Raw genomic sequence first — 14,760 nt, forward strand, 5'->3', positions numbered from 1 at the left:
TGAGAATTAAACTCAGGGCCTTGTGCATTCTAGGTACACATGCTGCCACCAAGCATTATCACCATCCCAAACTATCCATTTACATGTACATTGTAATACTTTTTAGCGTATTTTAAGCTGTACAACGATCAACAAAATCTAATGTTGTGGGGTGTCCTGTATGTTGTGAATATATGTTGCTATGATTAATAAATAAAACACTGATTGGCTAGTAGCCAGGCAGGAAGTATAGGCGGGACAAAGAGAGAGGAGAATTCTGGGAAGTAGAAGGCTGAGTCAGAGGAGATGCTGCCAGCTGCCACAAGGAGAAGCATGATATAAGATACCGGTAAGCCACGAGCCACGTGGCAACTTATAGATTAATAGAAATGGGTTAATTTAAGATATAAGAACAGCTAGCAAGAAGCCTGCCATGGCCATACAGTTTATAAATAATATAAGTCTCTGTGTGTTCAATTGGGCCTGAGTGGCTACAGGAGCCAGGTGGACATAGTAATACTCCAGTTACAATCTAATTTTAGAATATTTTTATCATTCTAAAAAGAAATCTTTTACCCATTAGCGGGTACTCTTCATCATTGTCACTAGCTCTAAGCAATCAGTTAGCTACTTTCTGTCTATATAGTTTGCCTATTGTGAGCTTTTTATGTAAATCTAATAATATGACTTGTAGTCTTTTCTGATTGGATCCTTTTGTAAAAAAAAAAAAATAATGTTTCAGATTCTCTGTTTCTTAATAGGTGTCAGTATTTCACACCTTATTATAGCTGAATAACATTTCATTGTCTGGATATATCACATCTTCATTATTCACTCATTCATTGACAGACACTTGGGTTGTTTCCAATTTTCCAATATTACTGATAATGTCTCAGGTCTGGAAAAGATGGCTTTTTAGTTAAAAAGCACTTGCTGCTCTTGCAGAGGACCCAGATATAGTTCCCAATGCCCACATAATGGCTTACAACTGCCTGTAACTCAAGTTCCAGGGAATCTGACACCCTCTTCTTGACTATATGGACATCAAGCATCTAAGCATGTACATACCTACACACAGGCAAACATTCATATACATAAAATAAAACATTTTTTAGAATATTATGAAGTCTTAATAAACATGTACAAATATTTGTGTGAATAGTTTCATTTTGAGCATATACATTGATGTTGGATTGGTGGCATGTTTAATGTATGCTTGTTAGGTATGGACTTTATAGGTATTAAATCTTCTATACCTTTGATGTTTTTCCTAGTTTTATTGTTTATAGAGGTGTTAAAATATCTAATTCATAGTCTTTTTTTGTCCTTTAATTTTTGGTTTTTTGGGAGAGGGTTTCTCTGTGTAATATCTCTAGCTGTCCTAAAACTCACTTTGTCGACCAGGCTAACCCCAAACTCACAGAGATCCACCTGCCTCTGCCTCCTGAGTGCTGGGATTAAAGGCATGCACCACCTTGCCCAGCTCTCATCCTTTTATTTTCATCCTGTGTCTTTAGATATAGTGCTTATCTCCTATAGATAGAATATAAATTATATTTTAAACTAGTATGACAATCTCTGTCTCTTATTACATAGTATAATACATTAACAATTGATATTATTTTATAGTCAAACTTCTACCATTTTATTTTTTGTCTTTTCTACATCTCACATGTCTTTTCCTTAATTTTTATTTATGTATATGTGTGTGCCTGCTTGTCTATATGTGCAACAATGGAGGAGTGTTCCCCTTGCTCCATATCCTCACCTGTCTGAGCTGTCACTTGTGTTTTTGATCTTAGCCACTCTGACAGGTATAAGATAAAATTTCGGAGTCATTTTGTTTTGCATTTCCCTGATGGCTAAGGATGTTGAACATTTCCTTAAGTGTTTCTGGGCCATTTGAGATTCTTCTGTTGAGAATTCTGTTTCAATCTGTAGCCCATTTTTAATTGGATTATTTGGTTTGTTGATATCTAGTTTCTTGAGTTCTTCATATATTTTGGAAATCAGCCCTTTTTTAGATGTGGGGTTGGTGAAGATCTTTTCCCATTCTGTGGGCTGCTGTTTTGTCCTTTTGATGGTATCCTTTGCCTTACAGAGACATTTCAATTTTAGGAAGTTCCCATTTATTAATTGTCAATATTAGTGTCTGTACTATTGGTATTCTGTTTAGAAAGTTGTCTCCTGTGCCAGTGTGTTTGAGATTGTTTCCCACTTTCTCTTCTATCAGGTTCAGTATATCTGGATTTATGTTGAGATCTTTGATTCACTTGGTCCTGAGTTTTGTGCAGGGTGATAAATATGGGTCTATTTGCATTCTTCTACATGGTGACATCCAGTTAGACCAGCACCATTTGTTGAAGATGCTTTCCTTTTTCCATTGTATAATTTTGGCTCCTTTGTCGAAAATCACATGTCCATAAGTATGTAGATTTACGTCTGGGTCTTTGATTCAATTACATTTATCCACCTCTCTGTTTTTATGCCAATACCATGTGGTTTTTTACCTCCGGAAGTTACTTTATTGTACAGATTGTTTTAGCTATCCTGATTTTTTTGTTTTTCCATATGAAGTTGAGTATTGTTCTTTCAAGGTCTGTAAAGAATTGTTAAACTGTATTTTTAATTCTAGAATTTCTATTTGATTACTTTTATAACATATATGACTTTATTGAGATATAGCTGATGAGCACTCTTATACCTTCATTCTTTACATGTAGATTCCTTTAGTTATCTAAGCATATTTAAAATAGCTGTTTTGAAATATGTGTCTAGTTTAACATCTGGGCCTTTACAAAGTCATTTCTATTTTTTGTGTGTATGAAGTTTGCCTGCATGTGCACTACATAGTTGCCTGGTGCTCTTGGAGGCAGAAGTGGGATTACAGAGCTGAAATTACAGACAATCGTGATCTGCTCTCTGAGTTCTGGGAATCAAACTCAGGTCCTCTGCAAGAGCAGCAAAGTTCTTAACTCGTGTTCTGTCTTCCAGCCCTTGTTAGTTTGCTTTCTGTAATTGCTTAGTGAATTGACTGGACTAGTTCATTGAGCTCTCTTGGCCCCATAGTACAATGGCTCAATTTTTACTCCACACAGGGTAGTCTTTGCTTTTTATTTTAAAACCAAATTGTTTTTAATTAAAAGATAAGAACTCTTGAACACTTGCTTAGTGTGTGCCCTTCCCAGTCCAGAAAGAAAAGAAAAAAGGAAGCTGAGTTTTACATGGAGTTGGGGTGTGGGTGGTCTGTGTCGCTTTGGAACAATTCATGGGGTTGGGGGGGAGGGTACTGAGGAAAGCTGGACAGACTCAGAGAAGCTGAGGTTCTTTTTTTTTTTTTTTGAGACAGGGTTTTTCTGTGTAGCCCCAGCTGTCCTAGAACTCACTCTGTAGACCAGGCTGGCCTCGAACTCACAGAGATCCTCTGCCTCCTGAGTGCTGGGATCAAAGGTGTGCGCCACCACTGCCCGGCTGGAAGTTGGGATTCTTGAGAGACGTTCTCCAGGGGAAGAGATGAGGGCAGGACTGTACATGAGGCAGTGTGTGGGAATGTGCCAGGTCTGCGGGGGAGTCCTGCAATTAAGGGCACATGGCGGGCAGGTCCATGTCTGGGGGGTCTCTTTGAGTAGCTTGCTTGGGAGTGTGTTATACCCTGAGCCCCATACTTCCTGGGCAGAGCGCCCTCTCGCAGATCCTGACTGAGGCTGGAGGAGACTAGATTAACAGGTTCCTGTTACCAGGGCTCCTGCATGGTCAAAAGTAACTGAGGCAGCTTCCAGGAGTTTAGGGCTCATCTGGGACTGGAGTGACCCATACTTCAAGTCCACTCTTTTTTTTTTTTCCTTTTTTTGGTTTTTCAAGACAGGGTTTCTCTTTGCAGTACTGGATATCCTGGAACTCACTCTGTAGGCCAGGATGGTCTTGAACTCACATAGATCCGCCTGCTTCTGCCTCCCAAGTACTGGGATTAAAGGCATGCCCACCAGCGCCCGGCTAAGTGAGGCACCAGAGATCCAGTTCATTCACAGGCACTTTTGTTAGGTCACAGCTCAGGCTTGCATCACTGGCCGAGACATCTCGGCCCGCAGCTTCACTCCTGAGCCTGTGAAGCCCTAACTGCAGCGCCGCAGCACGATGATGTCGCGCTCTGTCAGCGTATCCCCATTGACGGGGTCCACTATGTCCTTCCGGATCAGTTTCTCCACACACTCCAGGGTGACCACAGCCCCAGAGGGTCGCAGCACTGCACATGGTGTGGCATTGCTCAGGCTGTCTCGGGTCACAGCACACGCTCACTGCATGTGATGAGTCCCATGTGGTCCTCAGAGTCGTCCAGCTGTGTGAAACGTACTGGCTTCAGGTCCGACATGTGTAGAGGCTTCCCAGACATTGGGCAGGTCACAGTGTGGCATGGATGGTTTTTCCAGCTTGGTGGCCTTTGCCTGGGCTTCAGTGAGGGAATCCAGAAGCTGGGCAGCGCTTTGTTCTTATCCTTGCCTGGGGGACCTGCACTGGGCCCGGGCTGCTCACCATCTGTGTTGTGTATGAAGGGGTTGAGGGGCCGGCCCACGATGGCTGCCTCCTTCTCCAGGAAGCCTCGAACTTGGTCCTGGGCTGCTGCTCGCTGAAGCTGTTTCTGCTCTTCCCTCCGGGCTCCTCGCTGCTTCTCATAGGCCTTCATCTGCCGGGCAATCTCTTTCTTCTGGTGTAGGATGTACTCCAGGATCGCCTCCCGTTCGTACAGGTAGCCATCTGGGGTGACCACAGGATTATGGCAGGGCTGCAGTGAGAGACAGCAGCAGTCAAAGTCCTTCACAGCGTCCTGGCTCAGTCGGATGTTCTGGGTCCCATAGCCTGAGGCCGCTGCGTCCTTCCTCTTCTCGTGGTAGGTGTAGACAGCCCCTGCAATACGGTTCTTAGCATGCCGCTTCATCCTCACAAACGGTTATCCGACCCGCCGCCGCTGCTTCTACTGTGTAGTCTTTGCTTTTGAAAACATCCTGACCCATCCTCCTGAAATGAGATGGCAGTGGTTTTAGTAGAGTGCTTTGATATTATACCTTTTCCCTAATCTCCCTTCTTTACTTATTCAAGTTTTATTTTTAAATTAGTTTTCTGTTGCTTTTCTGACAAAAGCAACTTAAGTAAGAAGGGGTTTATTTTGGCTTGCAGTTCCAGGGCAATATGGTTAGTTCATCCTGGCAAGGAAGACATGGTAGCAGGCAGGAATGGCCTGTTGGCAGTATCAGAATGCTTGCTGGTCGTGTTATATCCACATTTAGGAAGCAGAGAGGGAACAGAAAATTGGGCCTGGCTATGATGTCTTAAAGTCCACACCCAGGGACTTACTTCCTCCAACAAGTCTACACTTGCTAAAGGTTCCACACCCTTCCCAAATAGTGCTAACCAGCTAGGGTCTAAGTATTCAAACATGTGACCCTATAGGAAGAATTTCACATTCAAACCACAACATTATGCCCCTGGCCTCCATAGGCTCATGGCCATGTTTTGATGCAAAATATATTCTGTCCAACTTCAGAAGTTTTTATAATCTTTAACAGTCCCAACACTGTTCAAAAGTCCGAAAGTATTTTCTAATAATGGAGGCAATATCTTAGCTGTTACCTTCTGTAAAATAAAAAGAAATTATGTTAGTCCAGCATACAATGGCACAGAATATACATTTCAATTCCAAAAGGGAATAGGAAGGATGTTTTGCACCAAAGCAAGACCAAAAGCCAGCACAGCAACATCGAATGCTGCAGCTCTATGTCTGGCATTTGGAAGTCATGATGGAAGGAATCATCTCAGCTCCAATGGACTTAGGTAGCCCTGACACACACACACACACACACACACACACACACACACACACACACACACACACACACACACGCTCTGCTGCCTCTCTCTTGGTTCAGCTCTACTTTATTTAGACAACATTTATTGGTGGACATTTATGGTTCTGGTTTCTCCAATAGCCAGGGTATCTACTACAATTTAGTCTTTCTCTTCACATCTTCATGCAGTAGCCTTTCAAGACCTCTTTGCAGGAACTCTGACCCTGGAGCATGTTGCTTATCCTCAGCAGCTCTCTGGAACTGTGGTGCAAGACTTCATGACCCCTCAGTTTTGCACCTTTAATGCCTGCAAAACCGCTACCACACGAGTGACAGTACGGATTCTCCTTTGACCTTAGGATGGTCCCCTTGACTCACAATTGCATCAGCTATTGTGTGCTAACCCTGGAGAAACACTTCTCTGAACAGTTGCTCTCTAGAACAGGAATCTCCTTTGGCATTGTGAGTTTATGCTTTTCCCCTTTCAAATACATTTGCATTTTCACAGGTTAGAGACTTTGATGGGCGGAGTCTTAACCTCAAGGTACCTTCATTATTGTCTCTGTAGAAAAGGAGGTTTCTTTTTAATGGAATTAAACTTTTTAACAATGACAGATGCTTTATTATCTGTATTTTCTTTGTTCACAACTTTAAGCTTTTTTTTTCATACAACTTTCCTTACCAAACTTCACATTTTAAAATTACCTTTTGTTCCACTTTATCTCTTCTAATATAGATAAAAATGAGAGCAGTGAGCAGTAATTATGACATGTCTTTGATGTTGTCCTGCCTTTAAATTCCTCTACCAAACAAGTTAGGCTATAACTTAAATTCAGCTTCACTCAAGTTCTTGGGACAAGGGCCAGATTATTTGTGTAAATAAAAACTAAATGGCTTGTAGTCCAGTTCTCAAAGAGCCCCTGTCACCCTCTAAAGCCTCATAAGTTGATCTTCCATAGTCCACATTATTCTATGCTTTCTGGTCTTCCAAACTCCTATTAGAATTGTCCTTTAAGCTCTGCATTCAAGGACTTTTCTAGCCCAAAATTCCAAACTCTTAGACATTTCTAGTATAAAACACTCCCAAAGGCCGAAGATTCACATGGTCAGGTTTATCACAGCAACAGCCTCACTTCCCAGTACCAATTTCTCTGTTAGTTTTCTCTTGCTGTGATAAAATACCCTGACAAGATCCACTTAAATGGAGAAGGGCTTTATTCGGGCTTACAGTTCCAGAGAGACACAGTCCACCATGGTAAGTGAGATGTGGCAATGTTAATCACACCAGGCGAGAATAAGACCACTACCATAATTTTGAGCTATATTTGAAGCAAGCTTTAATTAAATACTGGCCAGGGGGATCAACTCTAGTCAGGTCTATTCCTGGGTTCCCAGAAAGTGGGTATTAGTCACATTTTGCAGATGCTTAAAAAGGCACACCCACAAGGCCATTGAATTTCCCACCAGGTCTAATCAGGGGCAAGCAGATATCTTGACATATTTCCTGCCTGTATACCACCATCACCACCCCCAGCCCATACCCAATCAGGGACAAGCATATATCCTGATATATTTCCCGCCCACATACCTCCCACCTACATGTGATCAAACATATGTAGTGTAATTGGGCTGAACAAACTTGTTTAGGGGAGTGAAAACAAACAATAGCCGCCAGCATTTACCCTTGGTTCTCACTGCAGCAGGCAGGAAGGCAGAATGGCAGGCACAGGAGAATTAAGCTTGTCATATTGCATCCACAATCAGGAAGCAGACCATAAACAGGAAGTAGGGCTGGGCTATAAAACATTAAGGTCTGTTCCCAGTAACCCATTTCTTCCAGTGAGGCTCCTCCGGATGAAGATTCCACAACCTTTCCAAATAGCATCACCATTTGGGGACCAAATGTTCAAACAAGTGAGCCTCTGGGGGACATTTCACTTTCTAACCACTTTTATTTTTTGATAATTTTATATATGTATACAATGTACTGTGATCATATTCACCAGCCATCTCCCACTTTTCTTTCCCTTCCAACTCCCAATGACCTCCTTCTCCTTCCCAACTAGTCTCCTTTCTACTTCCATGTAGAATACAGACCTTATGCAGGTTGATCTCCCTTTTAAGCTCCAGAATGGACTTCTGTTGATGTACATCCTACTTGCTAGGTGATTGTGCCCTCTCTTGTTCTTTTACTCTCTAATGTTCTTGGACATAAATTTCTCTACAGTATGATCCACTTAAAATAATGCCCCTTTGAATGGATAAAGACGTTTATGATTGCCTCTTTACCCAATTTGTCTGTAAATTTCAAATTGGTCTATTTTGTGTTGAGCTACCAGTTTACTCATGTTCACTAACAAAATCTTCAAGATTTTTCACAGTGACCTTGGACTTGAATTTCTCTAGACTCTGTTCTAATTAAAGTCATTCTTCTTAGGCAAAACTTCAGAGCTCATAACGTGCCTTTTACTAAGACGCAACAGAACCACTGTTTTAGATCTGGGAGCAAGGATAGTAGTGCTTGGTTTATATCAGATATTCAGTTCTATGAGTGGAAGACTATGCAAGACTTGTGGTCCTTGGTATTTTTGCCTTGTGTCTCTCAGCATAGAAACTATCCTACAAGCTCACTGAGATGAGAACAATTGAAACCAAGTATTTTGAACTTCCCTTGCTTTTGTCCTATAATACAGTCCTTAAATAGAGTCTGAGTAGAAGACTTGTGCCTGTTTATAATAGAGCATTTATAAGACAGGTCTTAGTGGAGGAAAAGTCCAGCAGTCTTGGACCTCCTAGGAATCCCAGCCTGGAAACTTGGCCACATCTGATAAAACTGTGCTTATATCATACTGACATGAGGGTTAATTTCAACATGACATGGCTCATATGTCATACGCTGTCATTGCTCTTACTGATACTTAGTAGGCTTCTGGGAACAAATAAGTGCATATCTTCTGAGCAATTTTCTATGACTTGGTGTGATTTCATTTTATTTGGTCTCATTGGGAGGAGAGAGAGGAAAGTTTCTGGGCACTGAACCAGTGCCTCACACATGCTAAACAAGCTCTGTACTACTGAACTATACCCCTAGCCCTACATGATTATGTTTTATAATTTTCATCAGTTTTTTTTGGAAGTCTATGGAGCGTCTCATACAACTATCCAGGTGAAATATTTTTCTTATATTCTATATTATTAAAGAAAATGATAATGATCAAGATTTTCTGTTAATCATTTTCTTAGTACAATAAGGAAAAGAACATTTGGAAGTTAGTATTTCTATACTAATGGCAAAGTGTTTGGTTAAAAAATCATTTTCTATTATTTTACTATTAACTATTTTAGTGAATACAATTTGAAATTATATTAATTTGCATAAAGTTATTTTCATTTAGATTAATTATCTGTTATTTTTTATATATATATAGACCAGGTTACTGAGAATGTCACTTGAGCAGACCCAGAAATGCAAAATTGTCTGGAATCTCCTGAAACAAACAGGTACAATGGGAAGTGGGTTTGGTAACACATTTACAAAGGGAGTTTATGCTGAGGACGTATTTCAGTAGTACAGTGCTTGCCTAGCATGCATGATGCCCTGGGTTTAATCCCAGTACCACAAAAAGAAGAGAGTTTTTAATCTAAGTAATAAAGTCACCAGAAATTTTGGCTACCAAAAATTTGCACTGTATTTCATAACCAGTAAAAGAATTCTTTTCGAATTTTCATATTGTATGTTAGAATTTTCACTGCTTAGTACAGTGCTTATAGTGAGAATAATACTTACTTTCTAAGAAATTTAAAAACAAGTCATTATTGCATAACAATGTTATTACTCTTACGTCATTAGGTTTCATTCAAATCAAATTTGCCAGTAGACTTCAAATCAAATATTATATACTGCTGAAGTTTGTTATCAAAATTGTTGTAAGCCTTTTGAAGTTATAGAATAGTTTCTTACTGTTTCCTTAGTAGTTATTTTAGATTTTTTATAGTGTGTCCATCTGTTCATGTTTTAGAATTGTTTTGAGTCAATGGATATTGAGTCGAATTATACGCCTTGTCAGATTCTAAGGAGATAATCATGTTTCTCTTTTAAACTATGAGAATACTGAATAACAATAATAGATTTCCTAGAATTAAATCATCATTGATTTTCTGGAATAAAGCCTATTTGGTCATGGTGTGTTGTTATTTTAATTATGGATGAATTATGTTTCATAGGATTTAGAAATAATTGGCCTGTTGTTTTCTTTTTGTGCATATGTGATGTCTTTGACAGATTTTAATAAAAAGAGGTGAGCACAAAGATGAACATAAAATACCTGAGATTTAATTTGTTGTTCAATCTATGACAGCCATTTAATTTAATAAAAACAAGAAAAGTCAAGATCAAAAAGACATAAATAACAAACCTACTATAGAAGATTTCATAAAAACCTAATGATGCCTGAAAGCATGTGTTGCATCTTAAGAACAGAAAAACATATCTTGTTTACGTGTGCTTCTTTCAGTATTTACAGAACTAATGACAAAAATCTGAATATATTATAAGACATGTAAGTAAAATAAAAATTATCTGGTAAAACAAAAAGTAGGGGTTAATAACAGAATCAGAAAAAAAACACTACCTGAGTATTTTTAAAAACAAAATGAAAGAGTATCCCGAAAAGACCTTATACTTTGGTGATGAGGATGGTAAGGAAGAATTTATGAAGAGAATGACAATGAAGATACAGATAGGAAAGAAGATATAGGTGAAGGTAGCAATGAAAAAGAAGACTTTAGATGCCATGCAGAAGTTGATGAAGATAAAATGGAGAGAAAGAAAGTAGAAAAATGGAAAAAGGAAGCAAGAAACAGATGCTTCATTTAATCATTTGATTAAGACTCATAATACCTGAAGGATCAAAAACTGTTCAGTACCAGTGGGAGTTTTCAAGGATTGGTTTAAAAATAGGACAGGACATTTACCCAGCCAAAGTGCCAAAGAGTAGTTCCTGTGACATTCTATCTACCTTTGAGTCCCTGTGGGTAATCTATCGCTTAGCTTGGGGTCTTCACCCCAAGAAAATTGTGAGTATTATTAGGATTTAAATATAAGATTTTTAAAAGACTCTTGCTGTAGGATGGATAGCTGTGATTTCTCAGCTGAGTTACCATAGATACCAATTATTTTGAGGGGAAAAAGAAAGAAAATACCTCATACTAGCAGGAGCAATGCTTAGGAGCAAAATATATAGTCTTGATTATTTTAATTAACCAAAGTATGTCAGAATTCTAGTTGTCCCTCCAAAATCCTGTCTTCTATCCAGGAATACAACTAGATAGATAGATAGATAGATAGATAGATAGATAGATAGATAGATAGATAGATAGATAGATAGATAGATAGATAGATAGATAGACAGACAGATAGATAGATAGATAGGTCTAAATATCTATAGTCTGTGTGTGTATGTGAATTTACATACATACATACATACACACACACACACACACACACACACACACACACACACACACACACACACACACCTATATACACATATGCAAGGGATGGAGTTAGAGCTCAGGGTAAAGTGTACCTAACATGTGAGGCCCTGTGTTTGATCCCTAACCCTACAAAAATACATATATAGTCATATATCATTCATAGTTTAACAATGTAGTAGTTGGAGAGACCCACAGAGGTTTCCTAGTGAGAACTTACTCAGGGTCCAAGAATCTGAGCTTGCTTTACCCAGCAGTGCTGCGTAAGGGGATGATTTGACCATGGATGTGGGTACCAGGTGTTTGGAAGGGTCTATACTTGGCTGTGTGGTGTGCTTTGATCTAGCAAGGGGGAGCTCTTTTGCCCTGACCCTTGGCATTGTTATAAAAAGCCCCTTCGAAGAGGCAGAAGGGGCCATTGGGTTTTGATCCAGATCCTCCCAAAGCTATCCTGTGTTTCTGTCTTTCTTCTTATCTCTTATCCCTCTCTTCTCCTCATAGGAACCATTTAAAAGGTGGGAGCTGGCCTCCTACAAGTAGTTAAAATGGATTGAATATACAACAATGATCCCCATAAACTTATGTTGCCTAGTGGCATCATAGCTCTCTTGTTTGAGTATACTCTGTGATATTTGCATAATGGTGCTTTTCTCCCCATCATTAAGTGATCTGTGTCTCTTTGATGTATGTGTATGTATTTATATGGGTGCATATACTTACATATACAGTTACTAGGGAACTTCAAAAGAATACCATACTGAAATACTACTAGACAAATATTTAAGTGACCAAATCCAAAACAAAGCATGGCATATCAAGTTGATGTAGGACTAAGCTCTTCCCCTCATATTAAGGCTTGGTAAGGCAACCTGGAATGAGGAATAGGTTCCCCAAAGCCTGTAAAAGCATCAAGAACAGGTCCCACTCCCACTGCTAAGAGTGCCACAAGTAGACCAAGCTACACAACTGTCACATGTATATAGAGGGCCTAGGTTGGTCCCATGTGGGCTCCTTAGCTGTTGGTTCAGTGTCTGTGAGCTCCTATGAGCCCATGTTAGTTGTCTCTATGGGTTCTTTTGTGATGACCTTGACACCCAACACTCCCAACCCCCCTATAATCCTTCCTCCCTCCCTCTCTCCAACAGGTTACCCAGAGCCCAGCCCAGTGCTGGGCTGTGAATCTCTGTATCTGTTTTCCATCAGTTATTGAACAAAACCTCTCTGATGACAATTAGAGTAGTCACCAATTTGATCACAGGAGATGGCCAGTTTAGGCTACCTATCCACTATTTCTAGGAGTCTTAGCTGGAGTCATACTTGTGGATTCCTGGGAGTTTCCCTGGCACCAGGTTTCTTCCTAACCCCTTATGGCCCCCAAAGGACATTTAAAGAATTGGTCAACATCCTTAGTCATCAGAGAAATACAAATCAAAACAAATCTGAGATACGATCTTACACCTATCAGAATGGCTAAGATCAAAAACACTGATGACAGCTTATGTTGAAAAGGATGTGGAACAAGGGGAACACTCCTCCACTGCTGGTGGGAGTGCAAACTTGTAGAGCCACTTTAGAAATCAATATGGTGTTTTCTCAGAAAATTGGGAATCGACCTACCTGAAAAACCAGCTATACTACTCTTAGGGATGTACTCAAAGGATGCTTTACTATACCACAAGGACACTTGCTCAACTATGTTCACAGCAGCTTTATTTGTAATAACCAGAAACTGGAAACCACCGAGATGCCCCTCAACCAAAGAATGGCTAAAGAAAATGTGATACATTTACACAATGGGTCACCTGATATTTCTGTATCTAACTTTTTGAAGTTAGATCTATTTTCCACAGCAGCTGTACCACTTTATATTCCTACCAATAATGCATTTCAATTTCAATTCTTCGCAATATTCTGCTTGTTTAAAAATTTATAGCCATTCTGGTGGGTATGAAGTGGTATGCCATAGTTTTGTTTGTATTTTCCAACAGTTAATGATGTTGAACATATTTCCATATATTTATTGATCATTTGTGTATCATCTTTGCAGAGAAATACCAACCCTAGTCAAATATGTGATTTGCAAATATTTTGTCCTATTTTGCCTTTTGTTCTTTTGATAATGTCCTTTGATACATAAAAGTTATTTTTTTAAGAAGCACATACTATGATTCCATCTATTTATTTTTTATTTTTTATTTATTTTTTATTTTTATTTATTTATTTTTGGTTTTTTGAGACAGGGTTTCTCTGTGTAGCTTTGCACCTTTCCTGGATCTAGCTCTGTAGACCAGGCTGGCCCCGAACTCACAAAGATCTGCCTGCCTCTGCCTCCCAAGTGCTGGGATTAAAGGCGTGTGCTACCACTGCCCCAAGTTATTTATTTTTTTTCAAGTACAACTTTTCTGTCTTACCTTTCGTTGCTTATGCTTTGGGTGTTATATCTAATAATACATTGCCAAGTCTAAAGACATAAATATTTGCCCCTTTTGGGGATGGAGAGATAGCCCAGCAGTTAAGAGTGTATGCTGTTCTTGCAGAGGACCTGAGTTAAGTACCCAGCACTCACATTAGGTGGCTCTCGGCTTCCTTTAATTCCAGTTACAGGGAATTTGACACACTCCTCTGACCTCTGCAGGCACCTGCACTCATATGTCCATAACCCACACAGATATACATGTATACATGTAGTTAAATATAAAGCATAAAATCTAATAAAAATAAAAAATATTTGCCACTTTTTAATAATAATTTTTATAATATTAACTTTTTAAATTATGGCATTAATCCATTTTTAGTTATATTTTTTATACTTAGTGGTATAGTAGACATAAGATTTCATCCTTTCATCTGTGAAAATCCAATTGCCTTAGCATCATTTGGTGAAGGGATTATTCTTCCACCAATGTAATGGTCTTGATACCTTTTTGTTGAAATCAACTGGTCATACATGATGAATGAGCTTATTTCTTGACTCTTAGTTCTATTCTACCACTGTATGTGTATAACCTTATACCATTATCACATTGTTTTGATTACTGTAGGCTTATGACATATCTGAAATAAGAAAGTATTAGTACTATAACTTTGTTGTTTTGTATTTTTTTCTTTCTAGATTTCTTTTGGTATTTGGGGGAGGGTTTTTAGAATTCCATGTTAATGTGAAGACTGACTTTTCCAATACTGAGAGGGAAAACATTCTTCAAATTTTAGTAGGAATTGCTTAGAGCATGAATATATTTATGGTCTAAGGTCTTCTAGCCCATGAATGTGTGGGGTTTTATTTATTTAAGTCTTTTTTCATATTTTTCATAAGTGTTTGCTATTTCAACTCTTTGATCATTTTATTCCTTTGCACCTATTGTAAGTTGAATTATTTTATTTCCTTTTTAGATTGTTCATCACTGGTATATAGAAATACAACTGATTTTGTCATCTTTTTAGTATTTTT

General features: G+C 39.0%; 1 protein-coding gene and 1 pseudogene across 2 annotated transcripts in view; one reads left to right on the forward strand and one right to left on the reverse strand.

Moving 5' to 3' along the window:
- The window catches only part of Tex11 (testis expressed 11), a 289,769-nt gene that overhangs the window by 215,317 nt on the left and 59,692 nt on the right, over positions 1-14,760 (forward strand). For both annotated transcript variants that reach the window (XM_076561730.1, XM_076561732.1), the window contains exon 24: positions 9,248-9,320. In XM_076561730.1, the coding sequence (XP_076417845.1) occupies positions 9,248-9,320 (73 nt within the window). The remainder of the gene's footprint in view (positions 1-9,247; positions 9,321-14,760) is intronic.
- LOC102912577 (nitric oxide synthase-interacting protein pseudogene) lies at positions 4,027-4,984 on the reverse strand (annotated as a pseudogene).

This window comes from Peromyscus maniculatus, chromosome X (assembly GCF_049852395.1).
Source record: "Peromyscus maniculatus bairdii isolate BWxNUB_F1_BW_parent chromosome X, HU_Pman_BW_mat_3.1, whole genome shotgun sequence".
Taxonomy (NCBI): Eukaryota; Metazoa; Chordata; class Mammalia; order Rodentia; family Cricetidae; genus Peromyscus; species Peromyscus maniculatus.